Source organism: Antechinus flavipes, chromosome 3 (assembly GCF_016432865.1).
Source record: "Antechinus flavipes isolate AdamAnt ecotype Samford, QLD, Australia chromosome 3, AdamAnt_v2, whole genome shotgun sequence".
Taxonomy (NCBI): Eukaryota; Metazoa; Chordata; class Mammalia; order Dasyuromorphia; family Dasyuridae; genus Antechinus; species Antechinus flavipes.
The window spans coordinates 465,448,296-465,475,830 of NC_067400.1; the positions used below are offsets into that span (position 1 = coordinate 465,448,296).

The 27,535-nt window shown below is 33.4% G+C and overlaps 1 protein-coding gene across 2 annotated transcripts in view; it reads left to right on the forward strand.

Annotated features, from left to right (window-relative positions):
* Positions 1 to 27,535, forward strand: part of CRYL1 (crystallin lambda 1) — a 182,668-nt gene that overhangs the window by 13,565 nt on the left and 141,568 nt on the right. For both annotated transcript variants that reach the window (XM_051986596.1, XM_051986597.1), the window contains exon 3: positions 17,057 to 17,183. In XM_051986596.1, the coding sequence (XP_051842556.1) occupies positions 17,057 to 17,183 (127 nt within the window). The remainder of the gene's footprint in view (positions 1 to 17,056; positions 17,184 to 27,535) is intronic.

The following is a 27,535-nucleotide window of genomic DNA, read 5'->3' on the forward strand; positions in this document are numbered from 1 at the left end:
CGAGATCTTATTAGAGAAATGTGGTGTAAATCTCCCCCCCACCCCTTTCCATTTTCCTGCTTTTTTTCCCTAATCTTGGCTATATTGTTTTTATTTGTGCAAAACTTTTAAACTTATTTTCATCAGTTATTCAATTTTTCACTTTTCATCTCATGATTCTCTCTCTATTTTTTAAAATCATAAATCCTTCCTTTATCCATAGATCTGATATGTAAAATTTTCCATGGTCCTTTAATTTGCTTAGGATAATAGCACTCTTTATATCTAGATCATATATCCATTTTGACATAATTTTGGTATATATAATGTGAGCTGTTGGTCTACACTTTGGTTTCTGCCAAATTGCTTTCTTGTTTTCCCAGCAATTCTTGGTGACTTCATAACCTAAAAGTTTAGATATTTTGGTTTATCAAACACTAGGTTTACCATGTCATTTACTACTGGGTATTGTATACCTAATCTGTTTCACTAATCTACCATTCTATTTCTTAGCCAGTTTCATATTGTTTTGATGATTACTTTTGTGTGATACAGTTTGAAATTTGCTACTGGTAGGCCTCCTTCATTCACATTTTTTTCATTGATTCTCTTGACATTCTTAATCTTTTGTTCTAACAAATATATTTTGTTATTATTTTTTCTAACTCTATAAGATTATTATTATTTTTGACAATTTGGTATGGCACTGAATAAGTAAATTGATTTAGGTAGAATCATTATTTTTTATTATGTGGGCTTGGCTTATTCATGAGCAATTAATATTTTTCCAGTTGTTTAGATCTTTGTGTGACAAATGTTTTGTAATTTTGTTCATATAGTTTCTGAGTTTGTCTTGGCAGATAGATTCCTAGGTTTTTTTATATTGTCTGAAGATATTTTAAATGGAATTTTTCCTCCTATCTCTTTTGGCTAGACTTTGTTGGTAACATCTAGAATATGCTGATGATTTACGTGGGTAATTTTGTTAAAGTTCATTGTTCAGCTAGTTTTTTAGTAGATTCTCTATATATGCCATTATAATATCTGCAAAGCATGATAGTTTTATTTCTTCATTATGTATTCTAATTCCTTCAATTTATTTTTCTTGTCTTGTTGCTATATCTAGTATTACTAGTACAATATTGAATAATGGAAATAATGAGCATCTTTGCTTCACCTCTTTTCATATTGATAAGGCTTCTAGCTTCTAACCTCATTACAGAAATGCTTGCTTTGATTTTAAATAGATACTAATTATTATTTTAAGAAAAACTCCATTTATTCCTATGTATTCTAGTATTTTTTGGTAGGATTTTTTAATCCACTATGCTATTCACTTCTGTTTTATTTATATGGGAAAATATATCCCATTCACATTTAGTTATGATTATCAGTTTTGTTTTTCCTTCCATCCTATTTTCTCCCTTGTATGTACTTTTGTTCTGTCTTTCCACCTTGTCCTTAGTTGTGTTTTTATTTTATCTACCCCATCCACTATATCTCTTATTACCCCTCTTCCTTCTTTTAGTAGTATTTTAACCTTATCTTCTATCACCATTCCCTCCCTTCTCTTATCTTTTCCTCTAGTGTTTCTGCTTTCCTTTCTATCTTTTCTTTTCTTTCTCCTCCTATTTCTTTATAAGGTTAGATAAATTTCTTTACCCAACTGAATGATTAAATTATTTCTTCTTAGAGCCAAAACTGATGAGATCAAGCTTCAGACAATGCTCATCCCCCTCTCTCCTTTCCTTTCATTGTAATAGGTTTTTTACACCTCTTCATGTGAACTAATTGTCCCATTATACTGATGTTTATATGTAGGTGTTCTTGTTGGTTTTCTGAAGGTCTTGGGAGCAGCCTTCATTTCAGTTGAGTAATCACCACGAGAATAGTCAGATGTTAAAGTCTAAATCCTTTATTATCTCCTTTACAGTCTAGTTTCTTTGCCTGGGGCCCAGCTAGCTTTCTTGAGAGCCTTTCAGACTGGCCTTGGTCTCAGTGGGAGAAGTACAGGAGGCCATCCACGGTGGTGTGAGATGAAGTGAATGAATCTGGTTCTGCCCCTGGCTTTGTCCCAGTTTATATGCTCTACACCAAGTATAACCAATCACTATATCCCTAGGAAACCATTATTTGTTGTAAGATTAAATCAATCATACTGAACTTAGAGAACTCATTAATCACCATACTAAACTAGATAACCATTGTCTTATCAATTCCACTGACTTAATACTTTGTAAGAATCCTTGTTTTAAGTATAGAGTTCTGGCCCATAACATTTATAGAGGATGTGTCCAGAGATTTGAACCCTGGACTTCTGCTTCCTAGCAGAGTTCTAAATTTACTGTGTTTTGCTGCAAACCCCCCACAAAACTTCAACAGAAGTTCACAATTCCTTTAAGTCCAGGTCAAAATTCAATTTTTTATAGGACTCCTCCACTTAATTTTAATGCCTTCCCTCTATTATTTCCTATTTACTTTGTATATTGCTTGTTTTGTTATGTATTTATTTGCGTATTGTCTCCCCGATTAGTTTGTAAGTTCTTTTAGGGCAGGGACTGCCTTTTGCTTTCTTTTGTATTTCTAGCACTTTTCCCAATGCTTGGCACATAATATATGTTTATGGATGCATGATTGATTATACAGCCTATTATTATTATTTTTTGTATATTGAAATAATTATATTTTTCTGATGGTTATTATTCCATAATTTTTTAAAAGCACTACAAATGGTAGAGAGGAGAGGGAAAAACTGGCTTCTGCAGAACTAGAGATTTCATGTTCTCCTTAAATCCTTTAAAGAAATCCTTCTCCTCTCTTAAGCAATATAGGGAATCAAAACCAGTGGGCATTCTGGATGAAATCTAAGATTCCTTAATTCTAAGAGAGTAAGGAAATTTTAGTAGTGTTTCTTCTCGCTTTCTGTGCTTTACTGCTTATACTATAATCCTGGCTCTGCTTCTTAAGGATTTTTTACAATGGAAAACATGTATCATTTGTGCTTAAAATCTCTACTTCCCTTGAAGAGATTGTGTTACATGATTTGTCCTAATCGGACACAAGGGCCTGTTTACAGATGAGCTGTTTTTTGTTGTTTTAGTCATTTTTTTGGTTCTGTCTGACTCTTGTTACCTCATTTAGAGTTTTCTCGACAAAAATACTGGAGTAGTTTGTCATTTCCTTCTCCATCTCCTTTGACAGATGAGGAAACTGAGGCAAATAAGGTTAAGTGACTTGCCTACAGCCACATAGCTAGTATTTGGGGCCAAATAGGAACTCAGGGAGAGGTGTTTTCCTGATTCCAGGCCCTGCACTCTATTTGCTGTATCACTTAGCCATCCCTCATAGTGACTTAAAAAACCACAAATTAACATTATCTCTGTTGTGTTGTATCATTATTTGTTTTGCTAAATAGTTTCCAATTACATTTTAACCTGGTTGGACTTTTCAGGAGAGTTTCCCACTTACAGTTTTCTCTGTCCTTAGGAGAGACCCCTCTGGTGTAGTGGCCTTAGGAGTAAGGAACCTTTGAGTTCAAGGTCTTGCTTCTTCTGATCCATACTGGTTACCTGTCTAAAACTATAAATGGCAGAGAAGGTGCTAATATGTGTTAGTATGAGAATGTTTTCTTATCTGGTGTTAACTATCCCAATAAAATCACAGCTTCTGTACAAAAGAATGGTAAATGGGGAAAAAAAGAAATAAATTTTTAGAGCCAGATGGACTTTAGTTGTTATAAGCCTCTTATCCTCTAAAGAAAGAGTTCTCTTTCATTATATGGTGATTGGTTTCAGTATCAAGTACCTACCACTGAGCTTTCCTTTAAAATATATTGTATGTAGTTTCTCAGATGATACTACAGATGCAGAAAGTTGTCAGAACTCTTGTCAGAGTTTAATCCCTCACATAGTGATATTATACAATAAGAATGTTTTAAAATTTAAGATGCAGAGATATTTTTGTAGTGGAAAGATTTCATACATATTTTCTTCATTAGTGTTGCTACTCAGGTTCAATCATAGTGCTTTAAGAGGGAAAATAAAGTGAAAATGAAATCAATGCATAATTCTAATTTTAATTGACTAGTGAATTGTGAACATTTTTTTTTTTTTCAAATGGGAATCCATTGGTTGCTAGGTTCCTAGATACCTTAATTTTCTCTATGTATCTGAAATTGCAGCCTCTCCTGAGGGTTCTGAACCTCACTCAGGCTGGTAGACAGATCTAGGCAGGATTTCCTTTTGATCTGGGCCTTTGGGTGCCCCTGCCTTCTACTTCTAAGATATCCATGTTCCTAGAATAGATTCATCAACATTTTCATTAATATTCATTAGAGATTTTGGTCTATAGTTTTCCCTCTTTGCTTTATCTCTTTCTACTTCAAGTTTCAGGACCATATTTGTTTTATCAAAGGAGTTTGTTAGGCATGTTAAATTTAACAGAATTGCCTTGTCTGTTTTTGGTCATTTCTAGGTATGTTAATTTGATAATGGAGATGGGAAGTCTTGGAGCCCTACTTTTAAGAAAAATCTAATCAATTTAGATTTCCCAACTTCTTTATAAGATTCCCTACCCCTCACCTCCAACTCCCAGGTATAAATAGAAGCAGTTGGCCTTACCTGTTAAGTAGTGCCTATTCTTCTAGGATATAAAGGAGCTGTGTCTTGTTTTAGAATAAAGTGGTGAGTTTTAAAAATAAATGATTTATCAAGCTTTATAAACCTAAACTTAATTAGTTTAAAGTTCTGTTAAGGTTTAAAGTTATTTCACATCTAATTAATTACATTTTAGTAAAAAACAGTTCACTACATAAACTGCTTATAACAGTTATTTAATCACTGGAAAATTTTGTTGTCCATTTATCCCTTTACATTTTTTCAGCATTTTCATTCTTTTTAGTTTGTTTGCTTCGTGATGTTGTCTGCCCAGTTCTAATTTTTAATATATGATTTTCTTCAGTTAGCTTTTGATCTTTTTTCCATTTGATTAATTCTACTTTTTAAGGTGTTGTTTTCTTAAGTGAATTTTTTTTTTTTTTGTATTTGACCAATTGTATTTTTTAAAAATAAATTTTCTTTTTCCAAGCTGTTGACTCTCTCTTACATATCATTTCTTTGTCCAGTTTTTTTCTTCTAATACTCTTATTTGGCTTTTAAAATCTTTTGTGAGCACTTCTAAGACGCCTCTTTAGGCTTGAGACAAATTCATATCACACTTTGAGATCTCCCAAGTGGGCATTTTGTCCTTATCTGAGTTGGTGTTTTAATCTTCCTTGTTACTATAGTAGCTTTCTATGGTTAAGGTTCTTTTTTTCTTTCCCTCCCTTTGTTCCTTCTTCCCTCCCTCCCTCTTTCCTTTCCTTCTTCCTACACTTTAGGAGAAATCACTTTGTCAGCTAATGTGATCAGAATGGATTGGAGAGAGAAGAGATTTGAGATTAGGAAACCAATTCAGAAGTTCTTAAAATATAGTCCAGATCCTGAATTAGAGTGGTAACTTAATAGAAAGGAGACATATGGGAGAGAACGTTTGTGGAAGTAGAGATAAAAAGATTTGACAACTAGTTAGATATATGATGTAAGAGTGAAGTATTGAAGATTAAATTACATAGAGGTTAGAGCCTGCGTGACTGGAAGGATTCCCTTGAAAATAGAAGAGGACCTAAATGGGCAACATATTTATAGCAGCTTTTTTTTTTTTTTTTTTTTTTTTTTTTTTTTTTGTGGTGGCAAAGAATTGGAAATTGAAATGATGCCTATCATCTGGAGAATGAATGAACAAGTTATGTAATATGAATGTAATGGAAGATTATTGTTCTATAAGAAATGCTGAGCAAGCAGATTTCAGAAAAACCTAGAAAGATTTATGTGAACTGATGCTGAGTGAAGGGAGCAAAACCAGGAGAACAATGGACACAGTAACAGGAACATTATTTGATGATCAACTGTAATAGACTTAGATCTTCTCAGCAATACAGTGATTCAGGATAATTCCAACATGAAAAATGCCATCTGCAACCAAAAAAAGCTTACTATTTTCACTTTTTTTTTCCTTCTAGTGCTTTTCCCTTTTGTTGTAAGTTTTTTTTTCCACAATTGACTAATGTGGAAATATGCTTAACATGATTGTATGTGTATAACGTATATTAGATTGTTCGCTGTCTTGGGTGTGCTGGAAAAAAGAGAGAGAGAGAACATTTTGGAGCTCAAAATTTTACAAAGATGAGTGATGAAAACAATCTTTACATGTAATTGAGGAAAAACAATCTTTACATGTAATTGAGGGAAAAAAAACTATCAAATAAAAAGTTATAAGTAAGTATGAGTGCAAAAGATATCATAGGAGATAATTTAGGGTATTGAGGTGCAGGAAATGGGCTTGTAGTAGTCAGCCTCCAATAATAAGTAAGATTTTTGTCTTTGGTGTTTGCCTTCCACTTTTGTTCTATTCCTCGTGATTCTTCTTCCCAGAACCTGAGAATTCCAGTCTCCTGCTACTGTCTGGCTCTCCAGAATCTCTGCTCTATCTCTATTCCCCTTCCCTAATATCCTGTTGTCAAATTATGTAAGGGAGATAGATTCTCCCCCACAAAGAGCCAATCTCACAAAGCCAGAAGTCAGGACTGACAGTTTGGGACCTCACTTCTGAAAAATACTAACTTATAGCAAATCATATCTGTTTTGATCTCAGGAAACTACCGATTGCCTGAACAAAGACTTATCTAGTGATTATTCTGTGTTATAGAGACATATTTCCCTGAAAAAAGGAAAAGTCTCTCCCCAATCCAGATTTGCAGTTAGATGGTGTTGGCAAAGAACAATATTTCTGTGTAAGCAGCCGATGTTTTTCTTCAAGACTTTGACACTAAAAAATTTTCCTAAGTCCTCTGTCAATGTTTAGGCAATAAGTAGTGAGTGGGAGATGAATCTGTGGGGGAAGAGATGTGTTCAGGAAACTGGAGTATCATTTGGTGATATTTGGCTATGGTTCCCTGGAGAACAGTTATGAACAGCTTGTTCAAGAAAAATCCTGAGGTGTACATGAATACTGACTGAGAGGTGGAGCACTCTCTTTACAGAGGAAAAAGGGACTTGTGTTTGTTTTTTCACATATTCTCATATTCTTGATTCCAGCTATGTTCTTGATCAGTTTTCATTTCAGGATGAATAAATAGATTAAAAATGAAATCCTGCTTTTCAGAGTTTTTTATTTTTGAGCCAAATAGGAGATTCTGGATCTTCCTTCCCAGTGCCTTGAACCAAATGTCATTCATTTTGATATCCTGGTCCGGGATTTTACTTCACAGGGTTATTCTGAGACAAAAATGAAATAAAATTTGTAACGTAGTTAGTACTTAGTATGGTATCTGGCATGTAGTGCTTAAAAAATGCTTATTCCCTTCCTTTTCTTTCTCTTCACTTTCTTTCATTGATTACCTTAAATTAACAAAACTGCTACAGGAACTGTACAGCAACTCTTTACTACATGGCTTGGAAAAGAGCAGATTCATAGAAACTTTCTTTAGATTAAAAAGGGAAAAACTAAATACAATATACATTTTTTCTCTTCAAGAGCTTATGGTTTTAATAGACAAGACAGGAACATGTGAAATAGGCAATGGCACAAGATATATGTTTAAGTGAGTATAGATTATGGATCTGGAATCAGGAATCTGACTTCAAATTTGGCCGCAGACACTTACTCGCAAATCATTTAACCTCTGCTTGTCTCAATTTCTTCAACTGTAAAATGGGAATAATGAACCTTTCCAGGTTTATTGTGAAAATCAAATAAGATAATTATTTTTACCATAGTTGCTGACACACAGCAAGCACTTTATCAGTGTTAGCTGTTATTATCATCATCATTATTATTCATATATTAGGGAGATCAATGTGGGTTGTAGTAGTTGGGAAGGTCTGGTAGAGAGAGCTTGACTTTGACCACGGCTCAGAAAGTCAGGTAGGATTCAGATAGACAGGAGAAAATTATTCTAGGTGAAAAGCACTTCATGAGCAGAGCCTTGAAATCAGAAATGAACCTGATTCATAGGATCATATACTAGGTGGTAGAAGGAATCTTTAAAGTTCCTTTTTAAGAATGAAGAACTTGAGCCCTGAAGATATGAAATGATTTGCCCAAGATCTCATAGGTAGTGAGAGGTATTTCTAGGGCTCCTTGGGCAAATTTATTCTCCAGGACAAATGAAATCATCTACATAAAAGGCTTTGAAAACTTTAAAGTGCTATATGAGTCAGTTATTATTAATATCCTCATACTTCTTTATTTCATCTACTAATTGTTTTTTTTAAAATTAGGATATTTTATATTATCATTAGGTACTTTTGTATAATATTTGAAAGACATTTGTTTCATTCTATAGTAGTGGTTTCAAACTCTTTAAGTATGAGATTTCCTTTTAAATGTCAAATTTTGTTGATTTCCCTTTTGATAGTTAATATTTGCCAATTGAGAAAATATGTGATAACAAAAAACCTACTGTGAACTCATTTATGTTTTTAAATGAATTAGTACTTCATTCATTTCACAAAAAATCATATAGATGAAAAATATGTAGGATATTATTTAGCCTTTAAAAGATATCTATCTCCATTATATATTATTCATCTGTTTATCTTCTTGCTGCTAAATCATGATCAAAAAGATAATACTTTGTGTGTGGTGGATATGGAACCCTTGCTATAGCTCCAGGGCTTCATAGAGGTACTGGGGTAGCAGGTTAAGGAATCACTGACATAAAGAAACTAAAGAAATTAAACTGGGTTTGGCCAGTTTATAAATGTCATCAATAAAAACAAAACAAAACAAAAACCAAACCAAAAGAAACAAAAAACTCCCACAACGGTATACAATATTAACCAGTTAACCATTTAACCAACAGTAACCAATATTAGCATTATAACAATATTAAATTACACTATTAACCATTTGTCTTTGAATCCTTTTGTTAGAGTGACCTCTACTGGACAATTGAGGTTCTGCAATTGCATCCTAACTTGTTCTGTAAACCTTTTTCAATATTAGATAGTTAAAAATTCTGGCGGGTGAGAGACATTTTTGTAAGTTGGTTGATGTTTTTTCAGAAGCAGCCTAATAATGCAAAGCACATTTTAGATATCTTATGTTACTCCCTCCTTTGAGGCAGGTCCCGCGGTTATCATTATGCTCATTTTATTGATAAGGAAACTGGATCTTAGAGAGATTGACTTGCTCATGGAAACAGACCTATAAAGTATTGGAATTAGGATTCAAACCCAAGTCTCTCTTTACCTTAAAGTCTCTACAACACTATTTTGCCTTCATTAGATACATAGTGTAGTATAAAATCTAAAGAAAATTGTGATAATGTTCTAACTTGTAGGTGGCAAATCTACATGTAACAGTTTCCCTTCCCCTCCCCCCCAATGGGTCATAGGGGGTTATAAATTATCGGAATTATGCTATCTATGAAATTCATTGTAGGAATTGGATTAAGAAAGTTTAACATCCTTTGAAAGAGTAGAAGGCAGAAGGAAGCACTACAGTGATAATAAGCTTCATGTGGAATTGCAGGGTTGTGGAAAGTGACTGTGGATTATTTGTAGAGACTATTTTGTCTCTGTTATTTGCTCCACATCTCTCATTGGAAATATAGACTCATCAAAATAGGAGTTTCTGAAGGGTAGTGCCCTGTTTTAGGTCAAAGCAGGAATGATTACAACATAGCTGTGATAGATGCTACATAAAGTGGATGTGGGACAATAGTAACTGGAGTGGACAGCAAACAAAATAATTTTAAATGATAATGCCTATATACAAATAGATAGATCATCTTTTGTGAACAGCGGTTAGGAGTTGGACATAAAATAGGGGGAGAGAAGAAAGAGTTCCAAAACATTCTAGGCCTTAAGGAGAATGACCACAAACCAGAAAGAGCTTATTCAAAGCATTCAGCTGACAGCATTGAAATCTCATTGGTATTGTTTTTGTAGTAAAAGTAAAACAATAAACATTAACAAAAAAATGTAGTAAAAGATTTTATTCTTCAAATTTCAAGGAGAGCTATAATAATAATTTCTATTTTATGAGACCATAGATATGAGCTGATAGAACCCTAAGGGGCATTTAAGTATTTAAGTATTTAGCAATTTCATGAAGAGTTTAATGTATTATGGTTACTTGGTGCAAACTAATTAAATTTTGATCTTTCTCATAACTATTTATTTGAATCTTGTTTTTTAAAAATTGAGTACAGGAATTTTTCAGAATGGAAATAAGCATTATGAAAGAATTATCTTTATGATAATGACTTAATTTAAATAATCAATTTTTATTTATATAAAGTGTCATCTACTTAAATTAGTCTCTTTCAGAATGACATCTAATCTCTGAAACAGGCATCAATTTATTAATAGTTTTTCATTATCGCGAGAAATTAAAAATGCTTTATTACTATCACTTTTAATACTTTCAGCTTTAGGTTGAACCAAATGTTATGGCATAACATTTCAAGATTTAAACAATTACTGGTTACCATTATTAGCTGTTGAAATTGTCTTTAAAAATAAAAAAAAAAAACTATACCAGTGAGAAATGGTCATCAAAGGAAAAATCTGATTGGAAAGAGGCAATTGAAAGGGTTTGTGCATGGTAGGAGAGTTATAAAGATAACAAATCTCTCTTGAGTGGCATATCTTTTATTTTGGCTTAAGTCAAACTGCTGGGGAGTAGAGGAAAGAAAGAAAGCAGTGACAACAAAATTACAACCCACTCTCGTATCTTTATCAAGAAAACCCTAAATGGAGTTAGACGTGATTGAATGACAACAACCAACCAATAGTAATAATTTGTGGATGTGTATTTATTTAAATCTTGCTTCAAGTTATATTTCTTAATTATGCATATATATGTCAGAAATTATTGGTTGGTTGCTATTGGGTTTTAAACTACCAGATTTTAAGATCTTGAGGATAAGGACTTTTATTTATCATCCCCACAGTTCCTTCTTCAGAATAAATGCTCAATAAATATTTATTTAATTAAAATATCCATCCAATGTTATTTCTAATAGATTTGACTATATCTAGCATTTGACTATATATAGCATTGACTATATCTTCTTTCTTTTTTTTTTTTTTAATTTTCTTCCGGACTAGTCATTTTATGAAAGCTTTACCTTTGATTTCCCTGTAATATGTATTTACTAGCTTCTCCCTGAAAAACATCTGTTTCCTTTGCTTTTTTTGAATGGGTGTTCTCTATTTGGCTTCCTCTGTTCTATCCAAATTCATTTTTTGGTATGATAATCCTCTATTGTAGTAGAAGGTTGTTTTATTACTTCTTTATAATTTGTGGGTACTGGCTTAGAGGCCTGTATTTGTGAGAGCTCCCAGAAGATTCCCACTTGTACTAGTACTTGCCTGGTTGTGCAAATCCACAAAGGAGCGATAATTCTTTGAATTGGGGAACTTTCCTGATATGATAGATACTTCCTCCATCCTTTCTTGTTTTTTAAATTCAACATTCTATCTGCTATGTTGCCTCTCATTTGAAAAAAGGAGGGGAAAAGAAAGCAATATATTATTGGGGGTGTTTTTTTTTTTTTGTGTGTGTTTTGTTCTGTTCTGTTTTTTGCTATTGCTCCAATTTTCCAGGTAAGGAGGGATTTTCAGGCATAGAAAAGGAATTAATCAGGCAGTGCAGCAAGCTTGTGGTGTCTTAAGTTTTTTTTATGTTTGATCTGATGCATTTACAGATGGTGGTATATGTTAAAGAGCTGTTTAATAGTTATATTTCCAGCTACACTGGTGATCTTGATGGTCCTCCCCAGGCTACTTTTTGAGGAAGAACTCAGACTAAAAAGGAGTTCAAGAAATGCTCAATCACAATAGTCCTTTGGAAAAAGTACCAAAGGTACAATTGTCATGCTTTCAGTGTCAAGGTCCACTACAGAAATTTAGTCCAAGTTCATTTCCTTCAACAAACTGTCATGCTTGGCTTGCATGGAAGGGAGCCTAATTAATCCACTTTGATTGTAATCAGTGAATGAGATAACCCTTTGTACTCTTTCTTTCTACTTCATGGTTTTTGTAAGAAAAAAAAATGCAGTGTTCAGCACCCTGAAGATTACCAAGCTGTTGAACTTTGTTACAAATGGTTACTGATTTGAGATGCATTTCATTACTTAGATCATATCTCCTTTTAAAAAATTACTTATTAATTTTTATTTATTTATTTTGCTGAAGCAATTGGGGGTAAATGAGTTGCCTAGGGTCACATAGTTTTAAATGGCTGAGGTCAAATTTAAACTCAGGTCCTCCTGACTTCAGGGCTGGTGCTCTATCTACTACATCAACCAGCTGCTCCTATTTATTAATTTTTAACATTCATTTAAAAAATCAAATTCCAAATTTTCTCCCTCTCCCCCCTCCCTACCCATTGTGAAGGCAAGAAAAGTGATATCAATTATGTGAAATCATGGTTACAAAAAAAAAAAAAAACCAAGAAAAATAAAATGAAAAAATTACGCTTTAATTTGTATTCAAACCCATCAGTTCTTTCTCTAGAAGTAGATAACAATTTTTGATCAAAAGTTCTTTAGAATATTTTGGATCATTGTCTTGATGAGAGTAGCTAAAGCATTCATAATACATTATTGTACAGTATTGCTGTTACTTTGTAAAATGTCCTCCTGGTTTTGCTCATTTTCACTTTGCTTCAGTTCATATAAATCTTTTCAGCTTTTTTGGAAATTATTCTGTTCTTCATTTCTTATAACATAATAGTATCCATCACAATCATATACCACAATTTGCTCAGCTATTCTCCAATTGATGAGCATTCTCTCAATTTCTAGTTCTTTGCTACCAGAAAAAATGTTGCTATAAATATTTTTATACATATAGGTTCTTTTCCCTTTTCTTTGATGTTTTTGGGATGGGTCAAAGGGCAGGCACAATTTTATATCACTTTGGGTATAGTTCCAAATTATTCTCCAAGATGGTTAGATCTGTATATAACTCCTCCAGCAGTGCATTAGTGTTTCTTTTTTTTTTCTTCCATATCCCCTCCAACATTTGTCATTTTCTTTTTTAATTAGCCAATCTGATAGATGGGAGGTAGAAAATCAGTTGTTTTAATTTGAATTTCTTTAATCAATAGTGATGTAGAACATTTTTTTTTCATATGGCTATAATTAAGTTTTATTTCTTCTGAAAGCTTCCTGTTCATATTCTTTCACCATTTTGCCATTAGGAATAAATTTGAGGGGCAGCTAAGTGGTGCAGTAGATAGAATACCAGCCCTGAAGTCAGGAGGACCTGAGTTCAAATGTGACCTCAGACACTTAATACTTCCTAGCAGCGTGACCCTGGGCAAATCACTTAATCCCAGTTGCCCCAGCCAAAAAAAAAAAAAAAAAAAAAGAAAAAAAAAGAAAGAAAAAAGGATAAATTTGACTTAGTTCTTGCTACAGTTGATAAATGAAGGCAATATCAGAGAAACTTACTTACTGTAAAGTTACAGCAGGAAAAACTTGCTGTAAAAAGTTTTGTACTTTCCTTCTAATCTTGGTTGCATTGATTTTGTTTGTGCAAAACCTTTTAAATTTCATGTAATCAAAATCATTCATTTTGCTTCCTGTGATTCTCTCTATTCTCTTATTTGCTCCCCTAATTTGCTTATGATATTACCTTTTATATTTAAATTACGTATCTATTTTATCTTCATGTAATTAAAGATGTTGGTCCATACCTAGTTTCTGTCAAACTGCTTTCTGGTTTTCCTAGCAATTTTTGCCAGTTAGTAGTGAATTCTTATCCTAAAGATCTGAGATCTTGGCTAGATCACCTTCACAATTTTTTCAGTTGATTCCCTTTATATTCTTGATTTTTGTTCTTGCAGATGAATTTTGTTATTATTTTTTCTAATAGTATAAAATAATTCTTTTGGTAGTTTGATTGGTATGGCACTAGATAAGTAAATTAATTTAGATAGAACTGCTATTTTTAATTATATTGGCTTGGATTACTCATAATTGATTAATATTTCTTCAATTGTTTAGATCTGTATTTTTTGAAAAATGTTTTGTAATTGTGTTCATATATTGTTGGGTTTATCTTGGCAAGTAGATTTTGTAAATATTTTCTGTTATCTGCAGTATGGACCTTCTCTTTCTTTCTCTTTCTGCTGGACTTTGTTAGTAGAATAGAGAAATAATCACTTATATGGGTTTCTATATCTTTCATTTTGCTAAAATAATTATTTTTAGTTGATTTTATATATGTCATAATATCATGACAGTTTTTTCCTTCAATACCTATTCTAATTTCTTCAGTTTGTTTTTCTTGTTTTATAGCTATAGCATTTCTAACACAATATTGAATAAAAGTGGTGATAATAGATGTCCTTGTTTCACTTCTGATTGTATTGGGAAGACTTTTAGAATATCACTATTAGAGATAGTGTTTGCTCTTTATTTTAAGGAGATACTAATTATCATTTTAAGAAAAGTATCATTTATTCCTATGCTTTCCAGTGTTGTTGTTTTTTTCTAATAGGACAGTGTGTTGAATTTTGTCAAGCTTTTTTCTGGCTTTTTTTGAGATAATTATGATTTTTGGTTGGGGTGTGTGTGTGTGTGTGTGTGTGAGAGAGAGAGAGAGAGAGAGAGAGAGAGAGAGAGAGAGAGTGTGATATGGTCAATTTTGCTGATAGTTTTTTAAATATCTGGTCATAATTGTAGAGGGTCATAGACAGTAGGGAAACTCTGGGTGAGATATAAGATCCTTCAGCCTAGAGGGAACCTGTTAACAATGTCTGGTTTGGCTCCCCATCTCCCCTGGGGAGTTCTCTGCCTTCCTGAGAAGTCAGGGGGTGGTGACAACCTGTGTTGTGATGGAAGCAGAGTGATACTAGGTGGAAGAGTGATACCACATGGCAAACTACATATGATAACAAGTTGTTTATGTGGCCCCACATGTGCAGTAGATACTTGGCCCATGCCCAGAGTTGTGTTTATTATATAAGGGTCTGAGAGTATAAAAAGGGGAAAGTCCTTGGAATAAATGGACTCCATTTTTCCACCATCCTCAGGAGTCCTGCCTCATTACTTCTCCACTAGAAAGCATGGTATGTTTTGTCACCCCAATTTGGGGGTTTTAGAAAGCAAGACACAACACATGATGTATGATCTTTGTGATAAATTGCTATAATCTCCTTGCTAGTATTTTATTTTTAGAAATTGCATCAATATTTATTAGGGAAATTGGTTTATAGTTTATTTTCTCTGTTTTTTGTTTTTCCCGATTTAGACCATATATGTCAGAAAAAGGATTTGGTAGAACTCCTTTGCCAATTTTCTCAAATAATTTATATAGTATTAGAATTAATTGCTCTTGTTTGGTTGAATTCATTTGTGAATCCATCTAGTTCTGGAGATTTTTTTCTTAGGTCCTCTTCTGTTAATCTGGGCAATTTATATTTTTAAATCATTTATTCATTTCACTTAGATTGTCAAATTTATTGGCATATAATTGGGCAAAATTGTTCTTTTTGTGTTGTTTTAGTCTTATCTAAATTTTTGTGACACCATGTGGAGGTTTTTTTGTCAAAGATACTATAGTGATTTGTCATTACCTTCTATAGCTCTTTTTACAGAGGAGGAAGAACTGGGACAATGATGATTAACTAACTTGCTCAGGGTCACCCCACTACTAGATTTTTGAGACCAAATGTGAACAAAGATTTGAATTAAAGCCCTCCTGACTCCGGGGTCAACACTTAATCTACTGCACCACAAAGTTGCCCCAGTTGAGCAAAATAGCTCCTAATAATTGCTTTAATTTCACTTTTATTGGTGATGAATCTACCTCCAAAGCAGGTATAATAAGCTTCCTGTTTCATCAATTTTGCCATATGAATACATGTTTTTGGTATGGATAAAACTGGTTGAAAGCCTGCCAGAGGAGCTAGAACTCTGTTCTCAGTAGTTGGCTATCTTAAGTTGTATGCTCTGTGTTCTATTATTTGTATGGAATGAAGTTTGAGACAGAAGTTATATATGGGTGCTGTTCTTGACAGGCCTCCTGAAGAAAATGATCATTTCCCAGGATTAATGCAAGGTAGAACAATTTAAAAAATAAACAAACTAGACCTTGATCTCTCTAGAATACATGAAAAAATACCTAAGCATAAGTTTCTGCTCATTCCCCTCTATATAGCTGAAAAGAAAAAAGAACTTTTTTTCTTTTTTTTTTAAATTTTATTTTATTTAATAATAACTTTGTATTGACAGAATCCATGCCAGGATAATTTTTACACGACATTATCCCTTGCAATCACTTATGTTTCGTTTTTTCCCCTCCCTCCCTCCTCCCCCCCCCCAAGATGGCAAGCAGTCCTATATATGTTAAATATGTTGCAGTATATCCTATATACAATACATATTTGCAGAATCGAACAGTTCTCCCGCTGCACAGGGAGAATTGGATTCAGAAGGTAAAAATAACTCGGGAAGAAAATCAAAAATGCAAATAGTTCACATTCATTTCCCAGTATTCCTTCTTTGGGTGTAGCTGTTTCTGTCCATCATTTCTCCAATGAAACTCAGTTAAGTCTCTTTGTCAGAGAAATCCACTTCCATCAGAATACATCCTCATACAATATCGTTGTCGAAGTGTATAATGATCTCTTGGTTCTGCTCATCTCACTTAGCATCAGTCCATGTAGGTCTCTCCAAGCCTCTCTGTATTCATCCTGCTGGTCATTCCTTACAGAGCAATAATATTCCATAACATTCATATACCACAATTTACCCAGCCATTCTCCAATTGATGGGCATCCATTCATTTTCCAGTAAGAACTTTTTTTCTTAAGGAACTCATTACTTTCTTCTCCTGCTTTGCTGTTCTGCAGGGATATAATTATGTGATCTACCTTATTTAAATATGTAACATATGAATAAGTGTTTCCCTGTAGCATCCTAGACACACAGACTCTTAGACATGGAGATATATTTTGTTCCCATAGCCATAATTTCAGATATATTCTGTGATCTTTCTCTGTTGCTGTCTCCTAGAAAAGAGATGAAGACTCTGGAGCAGAATGGTACCCTAAAAGGATCTTTAAGCGCTGATCAGCAGTTGGCTCTTATCAGTGGTTGCACCGACATCAAAGTGGCAGTAGAGGGCGCCATTTACATTCAGGTGAGAGGAGTATCTGTACATCATCTTACTCATGGGCAGGAGTAATTCTGAAGTACTATGCATTTTGCCTATATTGGAAGAATGAGACAGGCAAGAAACAATCATATAAAGGATGTAACTGACTCTTATAAAACTTTGAAAAAAGGAAATGCTAATTTAAAATGCATCATAAATAGATTCTAACATAAATAAAATAAATATTGTGGTAATAATGGATTAGGAACATTTCTTTTTCTTTTTTTTTTAAATTTTATTTTATTTAATAATAACTTTGTATTGACAGAATCCATGCCAGGATAATTTTTACACGACATTATCCCTTGCAATCACTTATGTTTCGTTTTTTCCCCTCCCTCCCTCCTCTCCCCCCCCCCCCAAGATGGCAAGCAGTCCTATATATGTTAAATATGTTGCAGTATATCCTATATACAATACATATTTGCAGAACCGAACAGTTCTCCCGCTGCACAGGGAGAATTGGATTCAGAAGGTAAAAATAACTCGGGAAGAAAATCAAAAATGCAAATAGTTCACATTCATTTCCCAGTATTCCTTCTTTGGGTGTAGCTGTTTCTGTCCATCATTTCTCCAATGAAACTCAGTTAAGTCTCTTTGTCAGAGAAATCCACTTCCATCAGAATACATCCTCATACAATATCGTTGTCGAAGTGTATAATGATCTCTTGGTTCTGCTCATCTCACTTAGCATCAGTCCATGTAGGTCTCTCCAAGCCTCTCTGTATTCATCCTGCTGGTCATTCCTTACAGAGCAATAATATTCCATAACATTCATATACCACAATTTACCCAGCCATTCTCCAATTGATGGGCATCCATTCATTTTCCAGTAAGAACTTTTTTTCTTAAGGAACTCATTACTTTCTTCTCCTGCTTTGCTGTTCTGCAGGGATATAATTATGTGATCTACCTTATTTAAATATGTAACATATGAATAAGTGTTTCCTTATCATAAACATATGGGTAAGTTTTATCCATACCAAAAACATGTATTCATATGGCAAAATTGATGAAACAGGAAGCTTATTATACCTGCTTTGGAGGTAGATTCATCACCAATAAAAGTGAAATTAAAGCAATTATTAGGAGCTATTTTGCTCAACTGGGGCAACTTTGTGGTGCAGTAGATTAAGTGTTGACCCCGGAGTCAGGAGGGCTTTAATTCAAATCTTTGTTCACATTTGGTCTCAAAAATCTAGTAGTGGGAAGACTACTTATTCATATGTTACATATGAATAAATCATACTCAAAAATCTAGTAGTGGGAAGAAGTGCATCCTAGACACACAGACTCTTAGACATGGAGATACATTTTGTTCCCATAGCCATAATTTCAGATATATTCTGTGATCTTTCTCTGTTGCTGTCTCCTAGAAAAGAGATGAAGACTCTGGAGCAGAATGGTACCCTAAAAGGATCTTTAAGCGCTGATCAGCAGTTGGCTCTTATCAGTGGTTGCACCGACATCAAAGTGGCAGTAGAGGGCGCCATTTACATTCAGGTGAGAGGAGTATCTGTACATCATCTTACTCATGGGCAGGAGTAATTCTGAAGTACTATGCATTTTGCCTATATTGGAAGAATGAGACAGGCAAGAAACAATCATATAAAGGATGTAACTGACTCTTATAAAACTGAAAAAAGGAAATGCTAATTTAAAATGCATCATAAATAGATTTTAACATAAATAAAATAAATATTGTGGTAATAATGGATTAGGAACATTTCTTTTTCTTTCTTTCTTTCTTTCTTTTTTTTTTTTTTTTTTATTCTCCAAATGAAAAGTGGCAGTGTTTTCCTTTGTTCATTTTTTTTCTCTTTGTGAATCTATGTAGATGACTAAATGTCTGAAAAGTCTATAATAATATATATTTTTTATTTATTAGATTTTTATCCAGTCCATTAGAACAAAGCTCTTTAAACTGAATGTAGGGTTGCAAAATTATGATTTATTGTCAATAAATGTTTGATTTGTATACCTATTTTGCATATCTCTGTCTTTGTATGTCTATGGTGAAAAGGGCTCACAAATAGAAAATATTTAAGAAACTCTGCACTAGAACATCAAGTTTCTATTTCACATGGACTACTTTCTTCCCCCCTCCCATCTTTCTATACTCTACATTTTATTTTCAAAATATATGCATAGATAATTTTCAACATTCACCCTTGCAAAACTTTGTGCTCCAAATTTTTTTTCCTTCTCCCTACCCCCTCCTTTAGACAGCAAGTAATCCAATATAAGTTAAACATGTGCGTATTTCCACAGTTATCATGCTGCACACTAAAAATCAAATCAAAAGAGAGAAAATAAGAAAGAAAACAAAAAACAAGCAAATAACAAAAAAAGTGAAAATACTATGTTGTGATCAGCATTCGATCCCCACAGTCTCTCTCAGGATGCAGAGGGCTTTCTTCATCACAAGTCCATTGGAACTGGTCTGAATTATCTTGCTGGTAAAAAGAGCCATATTCATCAGATTTGATCATTGTTGCTGCTGTGTGCAATGCTCTTTTGATTCTTCTCATTTCACTTAGCATCAGTTCATATAAGTCTCTCCAGGCCTTTCTGAAATCATTCTGCCAAACATTTCATAAAGAACTATCTTATTCCATAACATTCACATATCATAATTTATTCAGCCATTCTCCAACAGATTTTTGACTCTGTTTCCACTTCTTTGCTGCTACAACCATTTTTGCACATGTGAGTCCTTTTCCCTTTTTTATGATCTCTTTGGGATATAAGCCCAGTAGAGACACTGCTGGATCAAAAGGTATGCACAATTTGGTAACCCTTGGGGCTTAGTTCCATATTCTCCAGAATAGATGGATCAGTTCACAGCTCTACCAACAGTGTATTAGTGCCCCAGTTTTCCCACATTCCTTCCAACATATGGATCACTTTGTAGACTTATTTCTCCTTTACTGTACTTGTGCAGTGTAGAATTTTTTTTTTTTAATTCACAGGCAGGACTTTATCCCAATTACATTTCATTTTGTTAATTTCAACCCAATAAATCAAGCCACTGAGATATTTTTGGATACTAATTTTATAATCCATTGTATTTATGATCACTGTTAGCTTTGTGTTAGGCAAAGATTTGATGTTTGCATTTCCCTATTTATTCATAAAGTGTTGAACAAAACAAATATTTAGAGTATTCTCTTGAAGACTTCCTTCTAATATAATGTTATATCTATCAATTCTTCACTCTTAGATCCAAAACCACTTAACTGTACTAATAATCTAGCTTGCATTATCCCATCTTATTTACAGATGATAGTGAAAGAAAATTGGTAAATAAATGACATGCTGAAATCCTGATACACAATGACTGTAATATTTCTCAGGCCAGTAGCCTGCAAAAAAATAAACTACTTTCGTCATATACAATTCTTTTTTCAAACCCATTTTACTCATAATTATTGCCTTCCATTGTTTCCAAATGCTCACAAATTACCACTGTAATAAATTCTACTAGAATTTAAAAGTTAAGTTTACCAGTCTACTTGTAATTTGAAATAGTCACCTTTTCCCATTATTTTAAGATTGGGATTTTTGTCCATCTGTAATGCTGATGTTCTTCTTTGATTCTTCATAATGCTTTAAAAATCATTGAGAACATGTCAGCAAATAATGTCTGTTGTTCTGTTTTTCTGTGTTGTAGTTTGTCCAGGCTCTCATTTGGGGGCAGTGTGAGCTGTCACCATCTTCTTCCTTTTTACAGTTCTATTTATTTACTTTTTTGTCCTTTATAGTCTGAAGATCATTCTCCTTGTAGAAAAGGTAGAAGCTAGTTAGGGTTGTATACTCTTCTCCTTAATACAGTATGATTTTCTTGCCAGTGCCAAAGAAGCTAGATGTCTCTAGCCCCAAAAGCTATCCTCAGAAAACTATAAACTTGTAGAATTCCTCAGCACTCACTATAAAAGAGAAGTTGGCTTATGAGGAATGGGAGAACAAGATTTTGTGAATACTGGCATTTTTGGTTCATGAATAAGAAAAGGGTGAGGGATATAATAAGGCCAATCTGGTTTGGTAGTGGAATCAGAGTTCAGAAAGACAAATTATAAAAAACAGAGGGATAGACGTGAAAACAGGTGACTGAAGGTGATCATAAAAGAATGATAAAGTTCCATGAGAATGATTTTGAAAAGACTTCTTTTTATCTATGTAGCTAGTTCCAGTATAGTGTCTTGTCTCCATAGTGGGGACTTAATACATATTTATTGAATTATCTTGAATTGAAGCCTAATATGAGCTAAGGTTTTTTTTTTTTTTTAATAAATGACTAATAATAACAATTTATATTTCATATAATACCTTTAAAATTTACAAAGTCCTTTGGATAAGTGCAAGTATTATTATTCCCATTTTATAGTTAAAAAAAATCAACTTGTGTACAAGTTCTTGCTGTATATTGGATATTTATGTGCATTGTTAGCTTTCGGTCTTGGTTTTGTCACATAGTAACAATAACAACAATAATAATTTTAATATTACTTTAAGATTTGCAAAGGGCTTTACAAATATTATCTTATTTGATCCTTATAAGAACCCTGGAAGGCAGGTGCTATTATTCTCCTCCTTTTATAGATGAGGAAACTGAGGCTGAGGTTAAGTGATATGCTCAGGATCACATGGGTAATTAGTATCTGAGACCAAGTTTGAAGTCTAGTCTTTCTGACTCTGTGTCCTGTGCAGTTTGATCACAAAGAAGTTCTTCTAGCCTCTTTTGAGTCTCAGTTTTTTCTCATTTGTAGTTCTGTTATTTACCTCAAAGAAGTATTTTGAGGAAAGTATTTTTTAAATCTTAAAAGCTCTGTAGGGGTAGCTAGTTGGTGTAGTGGATAGAGCATCAGCCCCAAAGGCAGGAAGATTTGAGTTCAAATTGATCTTAGACATGTAACACTGCCTGGCTGTGTGACCTTGGGCAAGGCACTTAACCCCAATTGCCTCAGCAAAAAACAAACACACAAAAAAAGCTCTATAATAAAGATTGTAGACATTATTTGGGGCTATCTTCCACCTTCTTTTGATACTTTGCTGAAGCCTGTCTATCCTTTTCTTAGAATAATGCTATTAAATGTGTAAAATACACATACAAAATACAAAGGAAACTAATTATATTGAAACTTATTTACCAAACTGTTGGAAAAAGAAAGATCTTAGACCCTAGGTTAAGAACTTTTATTTATAGGAGTCAAGTACTTATAGAATTATAGATTTCAACTGGGAAGGGACCTTAATAGCCATCTAGTAATGATAATTATAAGTAACCTCCTCATAGACACTAGAAATCAGGGCGACGCTTATGGGTTATGCTACAAACTTAAATAAATGACATAATATAAACATATACTGGGTATCACCTCAATCTGTACAATGAAGTACTTTTGATAAAGTAATTTTTTTTTTTTGTGGGGCAATGTCCTATTGTTGTATTTATGTCATAATTTCTTTGGTACTTAGAATTGCATGATAACTATTTCTACCCCATATTGCTGTCACATGATTGTCTCTGGTGGCTTTTGAAGTTCAAACTGTTCTGGATTCCTTATGATAATGGGGAGCAGTGGAGATTGGCTGTGTAATTTTGTTTCTGATCTAACTCTAAATTTAATTTTTAATGACGCCAGTAGGGCCATCTTAAATTCTTTGACATCCTACTCTTTAATTTCACCCATTGCTTTAGTATCATAAGAGTTTACTTGATCAGCTGAGCATAATTAATAAACAGCCTCTTAGGGAATATCTTTCAAAAAAAGGGTTAATACTCTCTTCCTGTGCTAGAGAGGTTTGTGAGATATCTACTATCTACAGGCACAATAAAGTACTTATAACTAAGAAAAAACTACAAGGGACCTGCTTTGGGCAGCATAAGCTAGTTTAGTATATATATAGTATAGGCATAATAACACAAGTCTGTATGATGGGAATACTTGGATCCATTATGGTTACATGTACTTTCTTACAGTAGATACAAGAAAAGTACCTGTTAATTACCTCTATTCATTCACCAAATAGAATGAGAGAAAAAAAGTCACTGTGCTAGGATACGTATCTCTTTGTACAGTTAACATCTTTGCTGAATTTATACTTTTTTGGGGGTATTCCATAGGAGGAAATCTTCCCCCATACCAATAAGCAAATTATAGATCTAATCAAAAGAAAAGTTCTGAGTGGGCTGGGGTGATTGATTCTAGGACAGATTTTTAAAATAATCATAATAAATTATATATATGTATATATGTGTGTATGTAGTATATACATTATATACTACATACACACACACACACACACACACGTGTGTGTATATATATGTACTGCTGAGGTTATTGGGGTTAAGTGACTTGCCCAGGATCACACATCTAGGAAGAGTTAAGTATTTGAGACCAGATTTGAACTCAGGTCCTCCTGACTTCAGAGCTGGTGCTCTATCCACTGCACTACCTAGCTGCTCTAAATCTAATATATTTTGTTGCTGATGCATGATTCTTGTATGACATGCCTCTAAAACTACTTCTTTTCTTCTTGAGACATTTTTTAAAAAATGGTATCTTCTAAATGACAATGCTATATGCTCAACAATCCAGGTCATTTTTGACTTGTTTTTCTTTATGTTAAGACATTAGATTAGATGTTTTTTCCAATTCCCCTTTAATCCCAAGATTCTGTGATACTTTTTTGGTTAACACAAAATTCATGAGAAGTTTCATAATACTCAATAGGTCAAAGTCATGGAAATCTGAAGGCATTCTTTCTTCTTAAAAATGAATTTTCCATCTAAATCTCAGAGGGCAGGAACATGGGTCAGAAACTTGCCTAATACTTTGTTGAAATGTAGGAGCATGCAAGTTTGAAACTTGAAATTCCAGACCTCACTACAGTATTTCAAACTAAATCTTGCCTGGCAAGAAAACCTTTCAGTTAGTTTAAAAGAAAAACCAATTCCAGAACATGTCAAAAGAACTTTTTTTTTAAAGTCATAATGCATATATATAATAGTTAATTGAGAATCGGGATTTTGGAGATCTCCAAAACCATCAAAGGAGAATGGGAAATGTCAGTGACATTGTGAAATTAGGTTAATCTTCTTTTCAGCAAACCATATCCTGACCTACTAAAAAGTTTAAAAAAAGACACCTAGTCACATAGTTGTACTACTGGAAACTGAAATTTGCAATCCAAACTTACATTTTCATTAAAATTTCTAAAATACTACATTTTAAATATTTTATCAAATCTATTTTTTCCTTCCAAATAACTAAGGGAATCCTTACATTTTATAAATTAAGAAGGAATTTTTCCATGAAAATAGAGGTTTTGAAACCAATAAAATTGACTATACTTTCCTTAATTCACTGAGAATCCAAATATTGTTATTGTGTTCTTCTGTTACATTGGCATGAGAGAGTATGGTTATAGATTTTTGCTTTTCTAGTTCTGTGGTTATTTACAAAGAAATCAGGCTAGAATCAATTTAGTGGAAATAAAAAAGAAATAAAGTGTATTATACTTTAAAGACTGGGAAATCATTTTTACTATGTTATTCTTTTATAATATACATTATATGTTAATGTAGATTTGACCATCAATCTTTGTGGGATAAAAATACAGTATTATCAAACTAAAATTATTTGTCCTTAGAATGTGAAGGTTCCAAAGAGTTGGAAACTATCCCGGTTTCTGAATTTAGATTTTGTTTCTTAATTTACCCTATTGTTAATAGAAGTTTTTTCCTTCAAAATTTAAAATTTAAAAAGAAAACATGATCTAAGGTTCCTAAAACATAGCTGCTAATATTGTCATCTCTTGCTTTAGGTATATGTAGTTTTATATGATTAAAAACTTTTGGAACTAATAAAGGAGCACGTTGTTTTAATTTACAGAGCCTCCAAACCTGGCCTTAAAGAATCTTTAGGCCTTAAAAAATGTTATGTTTAACATTATTGGATTACTTGCTATCTGGGGGAAGGAGTAGGGAAAAGAAGAAAATTTGGAACACAAGATTTTCTAAGAGTCGATTTTGAAAAATTATCCATGCATATGTTTTGAAAATAAAAAGTTTTAATAAACAAAATAAAAAATAAAAAATTTTTAAAAATGTTATGTTAAACAGAAATACTTATTTGAAAAAACAAACTATAAGAGTTCAACTCGGGAGTGTTAAAAATGGGAAGAAAGAAGAGAACCCAGATTTAAGAAATAAAAATGGGGAGTCAAGGAATCTAAAGTCATGGAGAAAAGAATGGACATATAGTGTGTGGGATGTTTAGTGCATACAGCTTTGAGAGGGAGCATTTGGACCTGTGATTTAGAATCAGAAGGTAAAAGAACTGGAAAAACTTGGAAAAAAAACATGATTAAAAGATTAACAAAGGCATTCCCAACAACTTGATACCACACACATTTTTTATCTTCTACTGTGATTTTTTTTTTAATCCTGTAGGAGCAACTTTGATTTTATTGTGGAATCCTCTATCACTATTAAGGAAACCCCATCATTGTGACATGACATGAAGAATAATTGTAGACATATGACCTCTGCAAACCACAGAAGAGAAAACAGGATGTGTCTTGCTGCTCTAACTCATGATAATGACAGGAAAGGTCACAAAAATGATGGGGAAAACAGAGTTTACTTTGCAACCACCTTTAAGGAAATGCAATATTCATGAAGCAATGAAAATGCTGGTGTGCTGTTTGTGTGTGTGTCAGAACTAGACATAATTAGGGAAATAAGATAATTAATCTATGAAGAAACAGGAGTAGTAAGCTAAGTGCAAGGTTTTAGAAATGATTGTTCACTTAAAATCAATTTGATTTATCAAAGAATCTAGCAGTTGGAAGGGATGTTGGTGGTGATCTAGTCCAACCCAGATTGTAAGAAGAATACTTTCTAACACATATTAGGTCATCTAGTTTTTTTTTTGAAAGCCTCTTGTTGGAGGGAATCTACTCATTCCTGAGCCAATCCATTCCATTTTTGGGTAACTCCAAATTTTTTGAAATGGCCATTGCGTGCCAGAGTTATGTGACATGACATTAAGTAGAACTGTGCTTGAATTGGGTTCCTCATGATTCCTGAAGGGGCAAGTATTAGTCATCCTATGTCAGCAGGAAAATATAGTCATTTTCTTTTGGAGTTCCTGAAAGAAAATCTGTATTTTTCCAAACTGAAGAATAATTGACCTTAATTTCCATCAAATTAAAACAATGTCATCTTTGAAAACAATTTAAATAACATGATGTTATCATAAACAACTGATTTGATTAAAACAACATGCTTGATTTCAAACCCATCACTCTACTACACCATATTCTAAGATCTAGGCTTATAGCTCAATTCTGATACCAGCTGTGTGATTGTAGGCAAAAACTACTTAGTCTTTCTGAGCTGCATTTCTTCAGCTGTAAGTAATATTTGCATTTACTTTACTTATTGTAAGGAGAACTTTTGTTAACCTAAATTGCTATGTAAATAAATTATAGTTATTCAGCACTGTACAGAAATTGTCATGATTTTACTATTTAAATAGTTTATTTGTTCTGGGGAAATTATACCATGCTTTCAAAAACCTCAGACTTCTCCCCAAAATAAACAAGTAAAAGCAGTATTTCTAATATTAGTATTCTTCCAGTGATTAGAAATCATGACACGTTATCATCTCTGAAGACTTAAAATGTAGGTTACAAATGGTAAAGGAGAAGTGTATAGTGGGCATCAAAAGGCCATGGCATATTGCCAATTGTGACATGCCCATGAGAAAGTATAAAATATTTATAAACATTTAGAGAGTCAAGATGGCAGACTTGTGGAAGCAATGTGATGAGGTCCCGCTTTCCAAAACAGGTCTAGAACATCCACCAAACTGAATCAGGATGGGGAAATCCAAGAAAAAGTCATGGTGAGTCGGTCATTTTTCCATCTCAGGTTGGAATAAGGAGGCAAATAAGATAGGTCTGCAGAAGCCAGGATTTGAGCCTGATGCAAAACTGTTGCACAGAGCTAAATAGCAATGAGTCGAACAGAGCACACTAGCACTCAAGAAGAGGCTGTGAACTAGGGCAAGAAGAGAGCTTAAATCCATACTGGGGCATTCCCAGCTAGCAGCTTCATTGCCTTCCTACCCACTTCTGGGTCACAGATTCAGGCAGACTGAGAAGGGGTTCTGTTCCTCTTTTCTCACACCTTTGTTTTCTAAAAGCTGTCCCAAGTCTGGTATTAGGCCATATACTGGAATAAGAACAAGTTGAGTAGCAGCTGTGTGGTTCAGACCCAAGGAACAAGATAGGGTCATAGATCCTGCCTCCAGCACAGTCTGAAG